This window comes from Mustela nivalis (genome assembly GCF_964662115.1).
Source record: "Mustela nivalis genome assembly, chromosome: 18".
In the NCBI taxonomy this organism is placed as follows: Eukaryota; Metazoa; Chordata; class Mammalia; order Carnivora; family Mustelidae; genus Mustela; species Mustela nivalis.
Window position 1 is genome coordinate 15,901,664 of NC_139037.1, and position 22,412 is coordinate 15,924,075.

The following is a 22,412-nucleotide window of genomic DNA, read 5'->3' on the forward strand; positions in this document are numbered from 1 at the left end:
GGAGGACTTTAATTTTTACTCTTAGTTCAGTGGGCAACCACGGTGGGAGTGTTATGATGTGGTTCACAGTTAGTTTGGGTTACTCTAGCTGCTGGGTTCAAAAGCGCACAGCAGGGAGACAAAGGGCATCGCAGGGAGACTGCTGAACAGAGGCATCCGGACAGGGGTGATGGCAGCGGTCACGGTGAGAAACGGTCAGTTCCTCGAACATATCTCAAGGGTAACACAGGCGGGACATGCTAACTGGACGTGGGTCATAACAGAAAGAAAGAGTGGCATCAAGGAAGACACTAAGGTTCTAAGCCTGAGCAAGACTCAATCACCATTGCCTGAGATGGAGGAAGCTATGGGAAAGCAGGTCGCTTGACTTTTAACATGTTCCTTTGAAGATGTTAATTAGACATCCAGAAACACGCAGTCTTTGGTTTCCACGGCTGCGGCCCAGGCTGCAAGTCACATGTGTCCAGACCAAAGGTGAAAGCCGTGAGGCTAGATGAAATCATGAAAGATGGGGGTGAGAATGAACAAGTGGACGCAGGACTAAGTCAACCTAGGGTATCCCAATGTCTCCAGCCTGGTGAGGAGTAAACCAACAAAAAATGACAAAAAAGGAGTGGCCAGAAAGATAGAAAACCAGTCGGGTGTGGTGTCCAGAAAACCAAGTGAAAACAAAGTCCAGAGGAGGGATCACTCATCATATCCCATCAGGGAAGCAAGTGAGCCGGGATGCCACCTGACCACTAGATTGCACAACAGGGAGGTGACTGAGGCCGGTGACTCAGGGCAAGCAGGACAGAAGCCTCCCTGGAAGTTTCCCAAGAAGAGGAGAGAGGACTAAAGAGATGCAAATTAACATAACAAAGAGTAATTGCTTTTCACTTAATTGGGGTGAACGGGTTGGTAACCCGCAGCACCAGGGACACAGGTAGAGAAGGGTGAATGGGTGAGTGGTGAGCATGTGAATGGCCTAGGCTTTGAAACAGACCCAGGCCACAGGGATCAAAAACCTTGAAACTTGCATGCCTTTGACCCAGCAGCTGCATGCCTAGGAATTTACCACCTTAAGAAAAAAAATGCGGCACAGCTCTCTTTAGAAGAACTGACCAAAAGAGGATGCCTGGGTGGCTCAGTTGGTTAAGTGGCTGCCTTTGGCTCAAGTCATGATCCCAGAGTCCTGGGATCAAGTTCCACATTGGGCTCCTTGCTCAGCAGGGAGCCTGCTTCTCCCTCTGCCTATGCTCACTCTCTCTGACAAATAAATAAATAAAATCTTAAAAAAAAAAAAAAAAGAATGACCAAAAAGTTTTTCTTATAACAGCAAAAGAGAAGAAATGGCCAACAATAGGAGTTGGCTAAATTATGGCACATTCATTCCCAAAAAAGGCTACTGCAGCCATTGAAAATGGTCTGGTTTCACTGAAGTTAAAAAAAGAAAACAAAACTAGGTGAAAAAAGTTACAAAGGAATCTGCATAGTGAGTTCCCATTTTGGAAAAAAAAAGCTACACATACATACATATATGATTTACATACCACCCCAAAAAGCTTAGTGGATATATAACAAAGGATTTATGGGGTTACCTCTGAACGTTAAAATTTTAGGTGATTTTAACCCTCTCCCTCATTGGAAGGCAGTAGATGCAGACAGGATGTGGGACGAGAAGGCCTGGATTAAATCCCTGTTCTGTCCACCTACTGTGTGGCCTTGGAAAAGTTATAACAACATCTACCTATTTAGGTAACATCCCCTCATCTTAGGGGATAGCAATACAATCTATCTCACTGGTATATGGGAGGATTGAGTAAGTTTTAATATTTGTATTTCAAGAATTCAAAACAATGCCTGATACACACTAAAGCAGTTCAGAATGCTTTTGTCAGGAGGCCTGGGTGGCTCAGTCAGTTTTGGGTGTCTGCCTTCGGCTCAGGTCATGATCCAGGGTCCTGGGATCGAGTCCCACATCAGACTCCCTGCTCAGTGGGGTGTCTGCTTCTCCCTCTCCCTCTATCTCCATCCCCAGTCATGCTCTCTTTCTCTCAAATAAAATCTTAAAAAGTAGGTGGGGGACCTGGGTGGCTCAGTGGGTTAAAGCCTCTGCCTTTGGCTCAGGTCATGATTTCAGGGTCACGGGATCAAGCCCCACATCAGGCTCTCTGCTCAGTAGGGAGCCCGCTTCCCTCTCTCTCTCTGCCTGCTTGTAATCTCACTCTGTCAAATAAATAAATACAATCTTAAAAAAAAAAAAAATAGAACGGTTGTCTTTTTTTATTCAAATAAGCATGGAAATCATAAGAAGAAAAACAACAATAATATTTTCAGTTTTAGAGGCATGTATTATAGAAAAGATAATAATATTTTCAATTTGGAGAATTTCTTAGAAATTTTCTATAAGCATTCCGCAAAACTAAAAAAAACTAGGTCTTGTTTGTTTACCAGGGTTAAAAATCATGGGCTATGTAGGACTGCTTTGACCATTTCTATCATCAGGCCTTTTCAAAACACTGGAGTTTGTAGGTATGTCCTAAGTAAGATCTCCCGATCAGCTTAGAGGACTGTCACATATTGCCTTTCGCTTTTGTCCCTTCTCACTTCTTCCTCAAGTTTAAGAAGCCATGAACAAGGGTGCCTGGGTGGCTCACTGGGTTAAGCCTCTGCCTTCAGCTCAGATCCCAGGGTCCTGGGATCAAGCCCTGTATCAGGCTCCCTGCTCAGCAAGGAGCCTGCTTCTCCTGTGCTCTCTCTGCCTCCTTGCAATCTCTGTCAAATAAATAAAATAAAATAAAATGAAGTAGTGAACAACTTTATGAATTTAAATGTATAATTATTTTTGCCTTTCTGCTTCCGTTGCTGCCATGGCCCCTGCAATAAAGCTTGGGGGCTGGGGAGGCACAAAAAAGAAGCAAGTTCTTAAGTTTACCCTTGATGGCATCCACCCTACAGAAGACTGAATTGTGGGGCGCCCGGCTGGCTCAGTTGGAAGGGCCAGTGATTCCTGATCTCAGAGTTGAGAGTACGAGCAGCATGCGGGGTGTACAGCGTACATACGTACGTACACACATACGTACAGAGAAGATGGAACCAAAGATGCCACCAATTTTGAGGAGTTTCTCTGAGAGAGAATCAAAGTCAACAGCAAAGCTGGGATTCTCAGTGGAGGGGTTGTACCACTGAAAGAGCAAGAGCAAGATTACTGTAACTTCTATGGTACCTTTTTCCAAAAGGTATTTCAAATATCTCACCAAGAAATATCTGAAAAAGCACAATCTACGTGATTCGTTGCACATAACTGCTAAGAGTAGAGAGTTATAAACTGTGTTACTTCCAGATTAACCAGGAAGAGGAAGAGGAGAATTAAAAAAGTCATTTATCTGGAATATTTTGTAGGAGTTCTTAAATAAAGCTTGGGCGCCAAATAATTAATTAATTAATTTTAAAAATAAATGTAAAACTGCTTTTAACTGTAGAGCCAATTTTTTTTTCATTTTCTCTCTTCTCCCTCTGATCCAAGTTCCAAGAAGTAGTAGTTTTATTTATCTTTCAGTTGAAAAACTGGAAAAACAGCGCTGTGTTTACTTTAAAATAAATGCATGCACTGTCTGTCGGGCATGCCTCCTTGAGATGCACAGCCCACCCACCAGAACACTCCATCCTTACAGGAGAGTGAGGGAGGTGCCGCAGCCCTCATGACTGGCCTATCTGTTCTCAAAATGTAAAGTGCCGAAACAACCCTCTGCTTATAAGATTTTTTTTTTAAAGGGAGCTGTTTGCTTTCTTGCTTGCCTTTTTCTTTCTTTTTTTAAACAAACATGGGCAAAGAAAAGAGAGATGCATAGGAAATGGAGAGCATAAGCAAGGGACTTTTCAAAGTCTACTTCACTTTTCACAGTGGTATGGGTACAGCAATTCTCGAAACACCTTGTGTACATTCTAGAATAGAGGGAATGAGTAAATATACGGATGATGCTGAGAGCCAGAGCTCTCATACAGGAAGAAAGACAAGTTAGGAAGAGCCCTGCGGGACTGAACTAGAAATGGAGGTTCAATTATGAACTCATGGTGTTTAATACATAAACACAGAAATAGATATTTACACATATGTGTGTACACATGTGCACAGAGAGCTAGCTAAATAGCTGGATGGACAGACAGAAAGTCTGTCAGAAAAAAATGAATGCTTAATAGCTGAAAAAGTTTTGAAGAAGAGGAGCAGGGAGAAGAATTATGTCCAACCTGATGCTGACACTCCGTCCAAAGAAAACAGTGAGACTGTGTAAAACCCATTAGGAAAAAAATACAACTGGATCCCTATCCCACATCATATATCAAAATAAACTCTCGACTGACTAAAGGGTTAAGTATTTCAAAAACTAATTAAAGAAAATGGTTACGGGGCACCTCGCTGGCTCAGTTGGTAGAGCACGCGACTCTTGATCTCAGGATTGTAAATTCGAGCCCCCACGTTGGGTGTAGAGATTACTTAAAAATAAGAAAGAGAGAGAGAGATACAGGGAGGAAGGAAGGAAGGACGGACGAACAAATTATCACAAGTGTCAACTTAAGGAAGGTATCAAGCTTACCGTTTTTTCCTAAGCAGTTAGCTTTGTGGTTCTCAGACTTGAGCATATATCAGAATTCCCTGGAAAATCTGTTAAAACAGATTGCTTGAACCCCAGCCCCAGAGTTTCTGATTCTGCAGGTTTGGGATAGGGACTCAGAATCTCTATTTCTTTTTTTTTTCTTTTTAAGAGTTTATTTACTTGAGAGAAAGAGAGAGTACATGAGCCAGGGGGAGAGGCAGAGGGAGAGGGAGAAGCAGATTTCCTGATAAGCAAGGAGCCTGTCACAGGGCTCAATTCAGGGCCCCAGGATCATGACTTGAGCTGCAGGCAGATGCTTGACCCACTAAGCCACCCAGGTGTCCCAGAATTTACATTCTAGCATGTTTCCAACTGATGCCCATGTTCACCTCTTCTGATTTTCTTTTAAAGATTTTATTTATTGGGGCACCTGGGTGGCTCAGTGGCTCTGCTTTCGGCTCTAGTCATGATCCCAGGGTCCTGGGATGGAGCCCCACATCGGGATCTCTGCTCGGCAGGGAGCCTGCTTTCCTTCCTCTCTCTCTGCCTGCCTCTCTGCCTACTTGTGATCTCTGTCAAATAAATTAAAAAAAAAAATTTTTTTTTTAAAGATTTTATTTATTTGACAGACAGAGATCACAAACAGGCAGAGAGGCAAGCAGGGGGTTGGGCGGGGTGGGGGGCGGGAAGCAGGCTCTCCACCAAGCAGAGACCCCCATGCAGGGCTCAATCCCAGGACCCTGAGATCATGACCTGAGCTGAAGGCAGAGGCTTAACTCACTGAGCCAGCTAGGCATGCTTCAACTCTTCTGGTTCTTAATGCCACCTTTATCAAATAGTAAATTCTATCTATATTGGAACATATTTAGAAAATAATATACGATGGAGGACATATAAGGATACAGGACCAAGTTTGAAGAGATACCCACTAGCCAAACCAGGGATAATATAAGCACCAAAATAATGGCAAAAATAAATTATAACCCACTGAATGAAATAAGAATTCATGAATTGAGACTGATAATACATACCTACATTCCTAAAAGAAAAGGAAATGCTCTTCCTTGCAATAGTATAGCAACTAATAAATGTACAAGGAATAGTAAAAAATTTGCAACCATCACACTAACTGATTCAGAAAAAAATCATTAATGAATGCAAAAACAAGTAGGTGAAGGTGTGACAAGAGACAGATATTTACATAATTGCAAAGTATTATATCTCCCAAGAAAATACTTTTTAGTTATAAATAGAAAATAGTCATTTTACTGTGGAGAACATGGCAGATACCACTTTAAGCCAATGATCAAAGTTAACATCAACAAAGTTAACAGTGAAACACACTGAGTCATATGCCTCCTGATATTTTGCACTGAGGACACAATATCGTTTCCGCAGTGTGGCTGCCAACAATACATACCCTGAATCTAATCCTGAAGAAAACCCAGACAGAGCCAAACTGAGAGGATTCTACGAAAAGACTGGCCTGAACTCCTCAACAATGACCGTGTCATGAAAGACAAAAATAGGCTGAAGAACTAATCTCAGATTTAAGGAGACATGACAACCAAATGCAATGCCTAATTTTGCACAGGACCCTGGATCATGGGGGTAAAAAAATCACTTGAAGTGCATTTTTGCAATGTTGCAAAAATGTTAGGTTTCTTATTTAATTGTACAGTGGTTAGGTAAGAAAACATCCTTCTTCTTAAAAAATAGACAGGTATTTAGGGACAAAGAAGTACAAGGTTCTCCCAATGTTTTAAAGCAGCAGTACCCACAAACAGCCAAACTATGGAAAGAGCGCAGATGTCCATCCACAGATGAATGGACAAAGAAGATATGGTATATACATACAATGGAATATTACGCATCCATCAAAAAAATGAAATCTTGCCATTTGCAACGACACGGATGGAACTAGAGGGTATGATGCTAAGCGAAATAAGTCAATCAGAGAAAGATAATTATCAAATGATTTCACTCATATGTGGAATTAAAAGAGGATCATAGAGGAAGGGTGGGGAAAATAAAATAAGATGAAATCAGAGAGGGAGACAAACCTTAAGAGACTCTTAACTATTAAGAAACAAACTGAGGGAGCACCTGGTGGCTCAGTGCGTTAAGCCTCTGCCTTCAGCTCAGGTGATGATCTGGGATTCAGCTCAGGGTCCTGGGATTGAGCCCCACATTGGGATCTCGGCTCAGCAGGGAGCCTCCTTCCCTGTCTCTCTGCCTGCTTCTCTGCCTACTTGTGACCTCTCTCAAATAAATACATAAAATCTTTAAAAAGAAATTAAGAAAGAAACTGAGGGGGCATCTGGGTGGCTGGGTGGGTTAGGCCTCTGCCTTTGGCTCAGGTCATGATCTCAGGGTCCTGGGATCAAGCCCCTCATCAGGCTCTCTGCACAGCAAGGAGCCTGCTTCCCCCTCTCTCTCTACCTGCCTCTCTGCCTACTTGTGATCTCTATCTGTCAAATAAATAAAGATCTTAAAAAAAAAAAAAAACTGAGGATTGCTAGAAAGGAGGTACATGGGGGGATGGGGTAACTTGGGGGATGGGGACATGCTTAACAAGCACTGGGTATTATAGGAAACTGATGCATCACTGAACTCTACTTCTGAAACTAATAATATACTGTATGTTAATTGAATTTAAATAAAATTTTTTAAAAAGAATGATATATACATGGACTCTAATAATAACAATATACATGGCATGGCATAATAATAACAATAAATTACTTGTACTGAGGGCGCCTGGGTGGCTCAGTGGGTTAAAGCCGCTGCCTTTGGCTCAGGTCATGGTCTCAAGGTCCTGGGATCGAGTCCCACATCGGGCTCTCTGCTCAGCAGGGAGCCTGCTTCCCGCCCCCCCGCCTGCCTCTCCATCTACTTGTGATCTCTCTCTGTCAAATAAATAAATAAAATCTTTAAAAAAAAAATTACTTGTACTGAGCATGCAAAAAAAGTACAAGGTTGATAATTTAAAATGATTCAGGGATGCCTGGGTGGCTCAGTCAGTTGGGCATCTGCCTTCGGCTTGGGTCATGATCCCAGGGTCCTGGGATCGGGTCCTGCATCAGGCTCCCTGCTCAGAGGGAAGCCTGCTTCTCCCTCTCCCCTTTCTGCTCCCCCTGTTTGTGCTCTCTATCTCTGTCAAGTAAATAAATAAAATCTTATAAAAATGTAAATGTGGAGAAAGGGGAACCCTCCTACATTGTTGGTGGGAATGCAAGCTGGTGCAGCCACTCTGGAAAAAAGCATGGAGGCTCCTCAAAAAGTTGAAAATAGAGCTACCCTAAGACCCAGCAATCGCACTACTGGGTATCTACCCCAAAGATACAAATGTAGTGATCCGAAGGGGCACGTGCACTTGAAGGTTTTTAGCAGCAATGTCCACAATAGCCAAACTATGGAAAGAACCTAGATGTCCATCAACAGATGAATGGATAAAGAAGATGTGGTGTATATATATACAATAGAATACTATGCAGCCATCAAAAGAAATGAAATCTTGCCATTTGCAATGACGTGGATGGAACTAGAGGGTATTATGCTGAGCAAAATAAGTGAATCAGAGAAAGACAATTATCATATGATCTCCCTGATATGAGGAATCTGAGAGGCAGAGTGGGAGGTTTGGGGGGTAGGGAAGGAAAAAATGAAACAAGATGGGTTTGGGAGGGAGATAAACCATAAGAGACTCTTTTTTTTTTTTTAAGATTTTATTTATTTGACAGACAGAGATCACAAGTAGGCAGAGAGGCAGGCAGAGAGAGAGGAAGGGAAGCAGGCCCCCTGCTGAGCAGAGAGCCAGACGTGGGACTCGATCCCAGGACCCTGAGATCATGACCTGAGCCAAAGGCAGCGGCTTAACCCACTGAACCACCCAGGCGCCCACCATAAGAGAGTCTTAATCTCACAAAACAAACTGAGGGTTGCTGGGGGGAGAAGGGACATGGAGAGGGTGGCTGGGTTATGGACATTGGGGAGGGTATGTGCTACAGTGACTGCTGTGAAATGTGTAAGCCTGACGATTCACAGACCTGTACCCCTGGGGCAAATAATACATTATATGTTAATAAAGATAATAAATTTTTAAAAAGAAAAGAACAAAAAAATACAATAAAATGGTTTAGAAAATTATTATAGATGTAAGTATAGACAGGGACAATGTTAAAGCAAATGTATCAAAATATTAACAGCTGGATGCAGGGTACAGGGGAATTCCTTTCCCCATTCTTTTAACTTGTGTCTTGGGGCGCCTGGGTGGCTCAGTGGGTTAAAGCCTCTGCGTTCGGCTCAGGTCATGATCCCAGGTCGTGGGATCGAGCCCCACGTCAGGCTCTCTGCTCGGCAGGGAGCCTGCTTCCTCCCCTCTCTCTCTCTCTGCCTGCCTCTCTGCCTACTTGTGATCGTTGTCTGTCAAATAAATAAATAAAATCTTAAAAAAAAAAAGTTAAAAAAAAAAAGCTTTAACTTGTGTCTCAATTTGACATTAGTTTAAAATAGGAAAGATTTTTGTGTGGTTTTTTAATTTTTTTTTTAAGATTTTATTTATTTATTTGACAGAGATCATAAGTAGGCAGAGAGGCAGGCGGGGTGCCGAGGAGAAGCAGGCTCCCTGCCGAGCGGAGAGCCCAATGTGGGGCTCTAACCTAGGACCCTGGGAGCATGACCTGAGCCGAAGGCAGAGGCTTTTACCCACTGAGCCACCAGGCACCCCTGGTTTGTTTTTGTTTTTTTTTAAATCTACTTCAAGCTACATCTCCCTCCTTGCAAGGAGGACAATCTGGCAGTGCCAAAATCTACAGCGTTAATGAGGCCAGCTGCAGGAGAGGAGAACTGCAAGAGAAAATCAGTCAAGTCTTACATCCTACCTGCTACCAATTTAGAAAGAAATCAAGATCATCCAGTGGGCAGGTAAAAATGGAACATGCTAATAACTACTGAAGCTGGGTGATAGGGATTCTGCTTGAAAATACCCCTAATAAGAAGGTTTTTAAAAATCAATATTCAGCCCCAATATGTGGCTTCCACACCGAGATGAGTAGAGCCATCCTTAAGAGCCAAACCAATCCTTGGAGTCAAGTACTTCTTGCAGCCACAGCCAGGTCAAGGTCCTTTCAGAAAGTCGGTCAAGGCTGACCCTTATGCAACTGCAGGACTCAAGCAAAGCCCTCCAACCAGGCATAACACACCAGCTGAGCTTCCCAGTCAACTTCAAGTCCACCCAGGGGACAACAAGGCAGTGAGTGAAGGAGGGAATTGTAGCAGGACAGGCGCTACCGGTCAGGTCTTTTCCCAAGAAAGGCTGTTTCGGAAAGACGAGGCCACAAGAAGAGGAGTCACCTAATATGCCGTGACCTACTAACCTACACAACCATATTCATACTTAACACACCACTCTGGACACATTCCCAGCCTAGCAGCTCCCCGAGGAATGCAGGTGCCAAGGCCCTGGAGCTGAAATGCCTCATGTTAATGGCAGCCTCTCCACTCCACATCCCCAGAGTCTTTGCATCTGTCCAGGCTTAGAACTCTCCCTTGAAGGGCACCTGAGTGGCTCAGTCGGTTGAGCATCTGCCTTCGGCGTGGGTTGTGATCCCAGAATCCTGGGATCAAGTCCCACATGGGGCTCCTTGCTTGGCAGGGAGGCTGCTTCTCCCTCTGGCTGCTGCTCCCCCTGCTTGTGCTCCTGGGCTCTCTGTGACAAATAAATAAAATCTTTAAAAAAAAAAAAAAAAAAAAGAACTCTCCCTTGGAACAATCTTGGGGCTACCTCTCATTTAGGCAAGGAGAAACAAGGTCTCTGCCACCATCTCAAGGATTTGAACGTCCCCAGCTTTGGGAAGAAAAGAATCAGTGGAGGCAGAAGGCTACCACGGGGGGTGCCTGGGTGGCTCACTGGGCTAAAGCCTCTGCCTTCAGCTCCTGTCATGATGCCAGGGTCTTGGGATCAAGCCCCACGTCGGGCTCTCTGTTCAGCGGGGGGAGCCTGTTTCCCTTCCTCTCTCTCTGTCTGCCTCTCTGCCTACCTGTGATCTCTGTCTGTCAAATAAATAAAATCTTTAAAAAATATATATTAAAAAAAAAAAAAAAGAAGGCTACCACGGCTACTACTTATATAGTACTGAAACATGTCTGGCACTATTTTTAGATCATTTAACCTCAAAATGACGTTTTACAGACAAAGAAACAGAAGCACAAAGAAGTTATGTGATGGTCTGACGCCACAAAGCTGATGGAATCAGGATTCAAACCCAGGGAGTCAGACTCTGGAACCTATATGTTCTTAACCACTTTTCTATGCAACAGCTCTGTAACCACCAGAAGCAGCCTTGCTCTGAACAGAAGGCTTTATGAAACACGGCTGGAATGTTACATATCTCGTCTATGCCATTGTCATCCTAGATTTCTTTTTCTATGAAAAAACAGCCCACTGCCTATTACGACCCACATTTTCCATCAGATTTGGATCTGATGTGCCTCACTGCTCCCCCCAGCCACATAATTTAAGTGCTTCAGCTGGTGCTGGCCAGAGCAGAAGCAGCTACAGTGACTGCCACACAGCATAAGCCCCTGAGTAGCTCCAGGCTCAAAGAGAAAAATCACAACAGCAATTACAAACAAGGAACAGAACAACAGGTATGGATTTGCCCCTCAAAAACTGCTGGACAGTATCTACCAAAGCTAAACATACATCCACTCTGAACCGAGGGCCCTACGTGTGTGTGTGTGTGTGTGTGTGTGTGTGTGTGTAAACACACTCAATAGAAATATACGTATATGTCTTCCAAAATACATGTAAAAGAATATGCAAAGCAGCTTTGTTCATGATGGCCCCAAACTGGAAAAGAGCCCCGATGTCCAGCAGAAGGACAGTAAATAAATTGTGGTATAGTTATACAATAGAAACCTTTACCCCTATAAAAAAACAAGCCAGCATTACATGCAAAAGCATGGGTGACTCTCACAGATACAACAGTGAGCCAGGACAAGAAACTGTACTGTATGGTTTCATTGATAAAAATTCAAGAATAGGCCAAACTAACCAATAGTGTTAGATGTCAGGATAGTGGTTATCTCAGGGTGAGCAAAGGGATGTTGACTAACAGTAATGTGGGAATCTCCTGGGATCCTGGAAATGTTCTTTATCTTGATCTGAGTAGTGATTACACAGATGTGAACATATGTAAACATTCACTGAACTATATCACTTAAGGTTTGTGCACTTTTCTTTAAAAGAAAAAAATGTGAATACCCATGGGGGGATTAAAAAAAAAAAAAGCCAAGTTGAAAGCATGATGGTTTTCATCATTAAACAAGACAAAAATAAATGCACTATAAGCTTTCAACTCAAAAAGCTAGAAACGACCAACTGACTGGATTAAAAATATATGTATCTAGGACAAATTGTTGAAAAAGTTAAAGTTAAAAATGGAATTATTAGGGTACCTGGGTGGCTCAATCAGTTGGGCAGCTGCCTTCAGCTCAGGTCATGATCCCAGGGTCTTAGGACCAAGCCCCACATCCAGCTCCCTCCTCATCAATAGGCCTGCTTCTCCCTCTTTCACTCCCCCTGCCTGTGTTCCCTCTTTTGCTGTCTCTCTCTCTCTAAATAACTCTTAAAAAGAAAGAAAGATGAATCAGAAAAGCTGAGCAAACCAATCATTATGGGGTAAAAAACTGAAAAAGTCATCAAAGAATTCTTTCAGAGAAAGCAGCCAGACCCAGTTGGTTTTACGGGTAAGCTCTTTCCTGCACTCACAGAACAGATAATTCCCATGTTATAGAGTCTGTTCCTGAAGCTGGAAAGAGCTTCAATTTACTTTACAAAATTAGCTAAACCTCAATTCTAAAGCTGACAAAAATAGTACAAAACTACAGACAAATATCACTTATGAATATAGGCAGAAAACCCCCAAATAACATATTAACAAGCAATTCTAACAAAATTTTCAAGGAACAATCCAACATGAGCAATTGGGTATATTCTAGAAATTTAAAGATTGTTACTATTAAGTAATCCATGCAAGAAATAGAAAGAAGAAAAACCATTTAATTATCCCAATAGTTACCTTTTTTTAAAAAAAGACTTTACTTATTTTAGAGAGAGAGAGAGAGCATGAGCAGGGAGGGAGAGGTAGATGGAGAGAGAAACTCAAGCGGACTCCACGCTGACCCAGAAGTCTAATGCGGGGCTTGATCTCACAGCCCTGGGATCATGACCTGAGCAGAAACCAAGAGTCTGAAGCTCAACGAACTGCACCACCCAGACTCCACCCAGCCCCAGTTACATAAAAGATATTTGACAGGGGGCGCCTTGGTGGCTCAGTGGGTTAAGCCTCTACCTTCGGCTAAGGTCATGATCTCAGGGTCCTAGGATCGAGTCCTGCATCCGGCTCTCTGCTCAGCAGAGAGCCTGCTTCCCCCCTCCCCTGCCTGCCTCTCTGCCTATTTGTGATTTCTCTCTCTGTGTGTCAAATAAATAAATAAAATCTCAAAAAAAAAAGATATTTGACAAAAATTCAACACCCTTCCTGATTAAAACAATAACAACAACAAAAAAGTGATTAATAAACTAAGGGGGGGGGGGCAAGAAGAGATTACTAACACCCAACTTTATACCCAGAGAAGAGTCATTAGAAGCCGCGTTACCAGACAGGGTGGGATGGTCATTCCATCACAACTAAAACAGGAAGTTATATGCAAAACAACTAATGGGGGGCGCCTGGGTGGCTCAGTGGGTTAAGCCGCTGCCTTCAGCTCAGGTCATGATCTCAGAGTCCTGGGATCGAGTCCCGCATCGGGCTCTCTGCTGAGCAGAGAGCCTGCTTCCCTCTCTCTCTCTGCCTGCCTCTCTGCCTACTTGTGATTTCTCTCTGTCAAATAAATAAATAAAATCTTTAAAAAAAAAAAAAAAAAACAACTAATGGGAAAAAAGCATAATTATTTCCTAATGTGAGCAAAATTATCAATCTTAGAAACCACATAAATGTCTACCAAGAAAACCCAAAAGAAACTATTGAAAAACTATACTGAGAATTCAGTAGTTGACCAATTATAAAAACAAAACAAAACAAAAACATGTAAAAACTAATAGTCATATATCAACAACATTAAATTAGGAAGCCCAACAGGAAAAAATCCCACTAAAAATAAGATCAAAAATATTTTTACAATTTAAAAGAGTCTATCTAGGGGCGCCTGGGTGGCTCAGTGGGTTAAAGCCTCTGCCTTCGGCTCGGGTCATGATCCCAGGGTCCTGGGATCGAGCCCCGCATTAGGCTCTCTGCTTAGCCGAGACCCTGCTTCCTCCTCTCTCTCTGCCTGCCTCTCTGCCTCTTTGTGATTTCTGTCTGTCAAATAAATAAATAAATCTTTAAAAAAATAATAATAATAAAAATAAAAAATAAAAGAGTCTATCTAAAGATAACTTCAAAATGATTTGAGTGAATTTAGAGACACTACATGTTTTTAAGTAGGAAGAATTAGTATAGACATTCTCCATAAAGGAACTTTACATAGAATAGAATTTCCATAAATCTTAGAGGAGGAGGAGGGGAAGAACCTCAGAAAATAATTCAAAGTTCAGGTGGTATTGTCATATATGCAAAGAAAAAGAGGAAGGAAGATTTTGAAAAGCAGAGAAGCTCAAAAAGTTAGATATTAAAACGTGGTAATGTTATAACAGCTAAGACAGAGTGATTTTAAAAGTCCAATAAAACAACAAATGAAATGGAAAATCCCCCACAGGTCCAAGTATGTGTATGTGTATGTGTATGTGTGTGTCTGTGTGTGCACAATTTTTTTTTTTTTAAATATAGGCTAAAGGTAACAAACCATCAGGGATAATAATCACAGATTTCAGTTAGTACTAAAGCAACCAGTAAACTCTAGGGAAAAATTAAATTAGATCCCTACTCACACTGTTCACAAAAATAAGCTCACTTGAAGAATAAAATGTGGGATGCCTGGGTGGTTCAGTTGATTAATCATCCACCTTGGATGAGGTCGTGATCCCAGGTCCTGGGATTAAGGCCCACAGGGAGCCTGCTTCTCCCTCTCCTTCTGCTCCCCACTCCTGCTTGGGCTCCCTCTCTCTCACTCTCTCACTCTCAAATAAATAATCTTTAAAAAAAAAAAAAAGAATTAATGTGAAAAAAGAAAATTACAATAAACTAGGAAAAACCAGAGGTGAGAATTCATCCAAACTCAGGATGGAAAAAGCCTTCATAAAGGAAAAAGTTACAAATGCAAGTTTAAAACATCTGTTTGAAAAAATGAAAAAAAAAAACCTAAAATGTAAATGAAAAACTGAAAATGAAAAATTGAAAAAAAAACTAAAATGCAAATTTAAAATATTTACAAATTATGAGACAAAGAGAAAAGGCTTTAACATATAAAGAACTCTTTCAAAACTGAAAGAAAAAAATGTACACTTTGACAGAAAAATGAGCAAAGAACATTAGTAAGGCAATGAACACACTCTAAAAACATTCCATCTCCTTCAGTAAATCATAGCATCAAAAAGCAGAGCGAAGCTGGGGTAACTTCGGAGCCATAACAACCAAATTCAAAGAGTAGACCTTGTCTAAATTCAGGTTCAAGCAAACAAACTTGAAAACAACACTTTGAGACAATAGTGAAATTGAACAGGAACTGGGTATTAGGTGATAATAAGGAATTCACGTTAATATTGCCAGGTGTGATAATGGTATAGTAATTATGTAAGAAAAGATCCTTCTTGTTTCCTCTTTGGGCTTAGACCTAGTTTGCAGTGACATGGCTAAATGGACCAAGAAGGTCAGAATCATTGGTACATACGAGACCCATTATGGTGCCTCTCGAAGGAAAATGGTGAAAAAGACTGAAGTAATACAATATGCAAGGCACTTTTGTTCCTTCTGTGGCAAAACCAAGATGAAAAGACAAGCTTCAGGGATCTGGCTTGGTGCTTCTTGCATGGAAACAGCAGCTGGTGGGGTTCAGACCTACAGTACTGCTCTGCAGTCACAGTAATGTTGGTGGCCATCAGAACCTTGCAGGACTTGAGAGACCAGTAGAAGCTCCACCATCTGAAACATTATGAGCCTATAATAAATGGGTTAATTTATGCAACAAAGTAAAATTTCAAAAAAGAAAATACCTTTTTCTTTTAAGATTTTATTTATTTATTTGGTGCGGAGAGAGAGACAGAGAGAGAGATCACAAGTAGTCATAGAGACAGGCAGAGAGAGAGGGGAAGCAGGCTCCCCACTGAGCAGAGAGCCCAATGTGGGGCTCGATCCCAGGACCCGAGATCATGACCTGAGCCGAAGGCAGAGGCTTAACCCACTGAGCCACTCAGGCGCCCCAAAAATATCTTTTTTATAAGACAAATGCTGAAAACTCTAAAATATAATACTGAAACACCTGTAATTTACTTTGAAATACTACAAGTTAAAAAAAAAAAAATTAGATGAAGCAAATCTGGCATAATATTAATTATCAAATAGACCCCCCCCAAAAAAAAGTCCCTAATAAAAGCCAAGAGGCAAAAGAAACCAGCAGTCTTGACCACTGCTGATGGGAGAGTAAACTGGCAGACCTTTTCCAGAGAGTAATCTTGCAATATGTATCCAATGTCACAGGTATGTGAAAAATACTCAAATCCAGTAAACCCATCTTCAGTAATTTATCACAACTGTCAAAATGGGCACAAAGATTAATAAACATATGAGTTTAGGGGCGCCTGGGTGGCTCACTGGGTTAAAGCCTCTGCCTTCAGCTCAGGTCATGATCCCAGAGTCCTGGGATTGAGCCCCACATCAGGCTCTCTGCTCCACAGGGAGCCTGCTTCTTCCTCTCCCTGCCTGCCTCTCTGCCTGCTTGTGATCTCCGTCTGTCAAATAAATAAATAAAATCTTAAAAAAAAAAAAAAAAACTACAGCTATTTCAATACATTGGGGGGGTGCCTGGTTGGCACAGTCCATTAAGTGCCCAACCCTTGGTTTTGGCTCAAGCTGTGATCTCTGGAGTGAGAAATCAAGCCCCATGTCAGCCTCCACACTCAGCATGAAGTCTGCTTAAGATGGCCTCTCCTGCGGCGCGCCCGGGTGGCTCAGTGGATTAAAGCCTCTGCCTTTGACTCAGGTCATGATCCCAGGGTCCTGGGATCAAGCCCAACATTGGGCTCTCTGCTCAGCGGGGAGTCTGCTAACCTTCCTTTCTCTCTGCCTGCTGTTCTGCCTACCTGTGATCTCTGTCAAATAAAAAAAATAATAAATCTTTAAAAAAAAAAAAAAAAGATTGCCTCTCCCTCTGCCCCTTCCCCTGCTCATTCTCTAAATAAATAAATAAATAAATAAAATCTCTCCCTTTTTTGTAAGGACAAATACTGTATGATTCTACCTACATGAAGTACCTACTCAGATACACAGAGACAGAAACTAGAATGGCGGGAAGTGAAGAGAGCGAATGACCTGTCTGATGGCTACCGATTTTGTGTTTGAAATTCTGGAGACAGATGGTGGTGACGGTTGCACAATAATGTGAATGTACTTAATGCCACTACGCTGCACACCGAAAAATGATAAAGATGATAAACTTTATGTTTACGTGCATTTTACCACAGTTAGAAATAAATAAGTAAATAAAGATATATTGAGGGGTGCCTGACTGGCTCAATCTGAAGAGTGTGTGACTCTTGATCTGGGGGTTGTAGGTTTGAGCCCCAAAATCCCCATGTAGAGATTACCAAAAAAAAAGAAAAAAGAAAAAAGTAAATAAATAAACTTTTTAAAAAAAAGATATATTCAGGGGCGCCTGGGTGCCTCAGTGGGTTAAAGCCTCTGCCTTCGGCTCAGGCCGTGATGCCAGGGTCCTGGAATCAAGCCCCGCATCAGGCTCTCTGCTCCATGGGGAGCCTGCTTCCTCCTCTCTCTGCCTGCCTCTCTGCCTACTTGTGATTTCTCTCTGTCAAATAAATAAATAAAATCTTTAAAAAAAATAAAAATAAGTGCTCATTTTAAAAAAAAAGATATATTCATACATTTTGAAGAGAAAAAGGCATGTTGCAAGATATTATGTTTATGTATGGTCTCAATTTTGTTTCATTGATGTCTTAAATATTTGTATGCAGGGAAAAAAAGGTTCGGAAAAAACTATATCAAAATGGTAGTAATTATCACTAAGTACTGTGGCTTACAGGAGAACTTTATTTTCTTTGTGTGTCTATGTGCTTTCGTGTAATTTCTAGTTTTTCTACAATTACTTTTATAATCAAAAGTATGTTGACAGAACAAATGAAGAAGGGGACAGTCACAGCGGCTGCTGATCTTAATGTGAGAATGTCCTCAAAGTATTTCCAAATGACATAACAAATTTGATAATCAAATTATAAAATGCATGCTAGAGTTTTGGAAAATAAAGACCAACTCAGAAGATAAACCATCAGGGAATTAAAAGAGAGGCATATTCCTGGTTTTAAACAATTCGTGAAGCTGGAGTGGGTTCACCACATGCCTGTGTGCCCCGCAGAAAGGGAAAGACCAGAGGAGCCTCTAAACACCACTCGAGTGGCCTGGACAAGCTCAGAAAGAAAAGACTCTCGAATCAACATGGTGCTCTCCCTGGGAGTCAACACTCCCCACCCCCACACATCTCTCTTAAGCTAAATCCACTTTCAGAAAATATTTTCTAGACAGCAGACATCAAGAGAAAAAGGAGCCTTTCTTTCCGTGGCATTCCCTCACCACATATGGTCCTGCTCTCAATAGAGGCTTTATGAGGGAGGGTCCAGATACCACAGGCATGGACTATGCCACGGACCACAAGCAGCAATAAATAGACTGTAGGATTTGGACTGCCATGCAGCAGAGGCTCCCTGAATAATTAAGACAGAGCTCCCATCACATTGCAACCTTCAGTAAATGTTTACTGAGTGCCTACTAAGCACAAGGCACTATTTGTAACACCATCCCCCCAACACACACACACAAACACACGCTGCTTCTTTGTTCTGCTCAAGAACTCACACCAGGAAAGTAATGATTTAGGCTGGAGGCACCGGACGGTTGGAGTCAACAGACCACATGTCACCCAGATTGAGAAGAGAGGAGGAGAGGCAGAAGGAGAGCATTCAACCTCCAGAAAGTATCAAGGGGACACATCACTGCATCCCAGCAGGAGAACCCGGGGACAAAAGAGGCTGAAACCCAGCAGTGGAGGCAGAGAAGAGCTCCTGCCTTCCTAATACTCCACGACAGCATTCACAGGAAACAGCCACCGCAGCTCCCGGTCCTGGAGGAAACTACAGCCCCAGGCCTATCCGTGGCGTGTGAGAGGAACCCAAGCCCGCAAATTCTTTTCCCCACCCTCATAAGTGAATCACACCGGCCACCCCTTCATCATACGTACTTTTGCCCCCATTGTTCTTCAGAACATTGGAGAGGTTGACAGAGGCAGTGCCTAGCAGTTCATTTCTCAAAGTATGGCAGCTCCAGACCTTCAAATCTAAATGACTCTGGGCCGTGACATTCCTGGAAAACAAAAACTTGATTCATCACATCCGAGCCTATTGGTCTTCCTGCAGCTTAAAAGAAAACAGATAAACTTACTGCTGACATCTTGGAATGGGGGGGGTGGGTGGCGGTGGGGGGAGGCCTCAAACAGGGAGATACACTGTTTGTGAGTATGTGTACTCTTCCCCCCACAAAGCTGACCCTTTAACCATCCAGCTAATAATGAACGCTCTGTGACCTCAATGAAGTAGAAACACCTGGTGAGAGGTGCCTTGGGAACCAAAGGCAGAGAAATTAGAGGTGTCACAGGAAAGCAGGATCTCCCACAACCCCCGTGGAGCACCTTCTCTCTTTCTCCCAGGTTACTGCAAAGAGAAGAGACTCTCTTACAAAATGATGATCTCATTCCAGAGAAGCTCGGAGCTCCCAATTCGCTTCCCCGTCTTCTTGGTCTCACTGGGGAGTCCATCCACTGCCACCTCCACAAATGAGTTAATTCGAGGTTGACGGTTATGCACCTTGGGCTTTGCTGACACCACTGGACGGGAAAGAAAGAAAAAGTCAAAGATGAGTCAGAAGGCTCCCAGCTGCCCCCCTGTGGCAGATGTTCTCGCTCTTTTTTAGTGTTTCTTTAAAAAAAAATAGGTTTGGGATTTTTTTTTTGACCCTAAAAAAATTTATTTAAAAAAAAATGTAAGGATATTTTAAAACTATGAAGCATAAGGAAATAAGCACTCCTAACCTGAAAAGACTGGGATAATTATCATTGAAATATTGGCAAATCCACACTTAACACTCTCAATCTTTTATGCTCCCACTTCTTCAAGAATTGTTCTCCCTCGAAAATCAATTCTAAATGGCTTCAATATGAGCCAATTGTAGAGACATACCATAATTTAGTTAACTATTCTTCCAGTGCTTACAATTTTTCACTCTGGGAAAATCATCACGAATGTATATATTTGCATGCCTTTCTCAGTATTCCTCAAATGATATGAGTATTTTTTCTTCAAACTGCTTCATTCCTTTGCAAAAAGGATAAACCCATGTAGATACCAATATATCCATGTCACCACCATCGTACTATTAGGTTTTTTCAATATTTGCAAATCAGAGGAAAAAAAAATCTAAGTTACGGAAGATTTAATGAGCACTTATTACAGACACTAGGCTATGCACACATCATCTAAATTACATCATCATCCCCACTTCACCCAAGTGGAAGCAGGCTTAGGGAAGTTAAGTCATTGCCCCAGGTGACAGAGCCTGGGGGCTTCAAACTAGGATGTGCACCCAGGCAAGCTGACTCCCCACCACGATTATTGGTTATATTACCGTTCTTCAATTACTAGTGAGGGTGAATATGTTTTCCATGAGCTTGTTAGCCAACTGCCTTTCCTGGTATATCTGTAACCTTCATGTGGCAGCATTTCTGATGTTTATTTGGTACGAGCAAGCCAAACTGAACAAGTATGCAGGCATCTCTTAGAGCATATATTACCCATGGTGGAAACTCCGGGTCACCGAGACAAACCACACCTAAGATGTCCTCGATCCCGTGACCCAAATCAGAGCATGTGACTGGCATTTCTTACCCATGAGGCAAGACTGAGCTCCCCTCTGATAAGGTTTAGCAAACCTCTCTCTCCCATACCCTTCTGAGAGTCCTATAAGGGTCCACAACTTGAGAAAGGACAAAACTACCTCTGGATTCTTTTAGCAATACCTGTGTTTTCCAGGCCCATTAGAACAGTAGAGAGCAAGTCAAAGAACAACAGCAGCAAAAGCTGTGGCTAAGATTCAGGAGCAAGAGGGTATGGTAGGAGAAACAGGTCGGGGCGAGGGGAAATGGGGGCCAGAGTAGAAAACTGAACTACTTTTCACATAGACTAAGGTTAACTGACGCCACCTCGTGGTGGGAGAGTAGCTCTGCACACAGAGTCTAAAAAAACAGGCAAGGGGAGAGGACTAGTTATAATTATAGTCCTATCATTTTGAGCTAGACAGTTTCTTTGAAATCAACAAGTTCATAAGGAGAGCACCTGATATAATGATTAGTATTAGGTGTTATATAAGACTGATGAATCACTGAACTCTACTTCTGAAACTAATAATATACTATATGTTAATTAAATGAATTTAAATTAAGAAAAAAGAAGAAATCAACAAGTTTGAACCCTTCATTTAATAGTTGGGCCAATTAAGTAAGGTGCAGAAAGGTGAGATAACATATCCAAAATCAGGGAGCACACAGGCCAATTCTCAGAACTCTGTTATAATGTTTCCTTTTTTGTCCCTCTAGCTTTTACCCCTAGGTTCTTTTTCCCCCCTTTGGAGATTTATTTTTTGTTTTGTTTTGTGGTATCTTTACTTTCTTTTTTATCTTGACATAATTTCAGATTTAGAAAAGTTGCAACAAAAATACAAAGAATTCCTTTAAACCCTTCGCCTAAGCGACACCAAATACTAACTTGTTACTATATTTGCTTTGTTATTCTTTCTCTTCCCTGAGTCTCTCTCATATACATACACATCCGTTCCTGAAACTTTAAGAGTGAGTTTGAGATGCTGTGCCCCTTTTCTTCTAAATACTTCAGTGTATATTTCTAAGAACAGTTTCTGATAATACCATAATATAATTATCAACATGGAGAAATTAAATAATCTTTAAAACTATGATCTAATGTACAGACCTCATTTAAATTTTGTTAAATGTCCTATCAATGTCCATTATAGCAAAAGAGAAAAGACACTTTGTGTGTGTGTGTGTGGGGGGGGGGGGGGGGCCCAAGATCCAATCTAGGATTACATATTGCAGTTGGTAGTTTTATTCTGAAGTGTCCAATCTACAGAAAGGGTTAAAGAATAGGACAATAAGGGATGCCTGGGTGGCTCAGTGGGTTACAGCCTCTGCCTTCGGCTCAGGTCATGGTCACAGGGTCCTGGGAACAAGCCCCGCATCCGGGCTCTCTGCTCAGCAGGGAGCCTGCTTCCCTGTCTCTCTGCCTGCCTCTCAGCCTACTTGTGATCTCTGTCAAATAAATAAAATCTCAAAAGAAAAAAATAAAGAAGAAGAATAGGACAATACATAACTATATATTCTGCAGCAACTATCACTTTGCCACATTTGCTTTTTTTAAAAACCTTTTTTCCGGGACACCCTGGTAGCTCAGAAGGTTACGTGTATGCCTTCAGCTCAGGTCATGATCTCAGGGTTCTGGAATCGAGCCCCACATCAGTGGGCTTGAACTCACAATCCCAAGATCAAGAGGCATGTGCTCTACCAACTAAGCCAGCTAGGCACCCCACCACATTAGTGTTTTTT

General features: G+C 42.0%; 1 protein-coding gene and 1 pseudogene across 4 annotated transcripts in view; one reads left to right on the forward strand and one right to left on the reverse strand.

The window, feature by feature from the left end:
- Positions 1-22,412, reverse strand: part of WWP2 (WW domain containing E3 ubiquitin protein ligase 2) — a 147,652-nt gene that overhangs the window by 96,745 nt on the left and 28,495 nt on the right. For 2 of the 3 annotated variants that reach the window (XM_082711686.1, XM_082711687.1), the window contains exons 3-4: positions 19,478-19,625; positions 18,984-19,105 (exon numbers count right to left, since the gene is read on the reverse strand). In XM_082711686.1, coding sequence (XP_082567812.1) covers positions 18,984-19,105; positions 19,478-19,625 — 270 coding nt within the window. Of the gene's footprint in view, positions 1-18,983; positions 19,106-19,183; positions 19,276-19,477; positions 19,626-22,412 lie in introns of those variants that run through there. The other variant, XM_082711688.1, reaches the window with a different exon arrangement.
- Positions 2,853-3,355, forward strand: LOC309853918 (large ribosomal subunit protein eL22 pseudogene; annotated as a pseudogene). The gene is made up of 2 exons: positions 2,853-2,938; positions 3,068-3,355. The product of its transcript is annotated as a large ribosomal subunit protein eL22 pseudogene (transcript).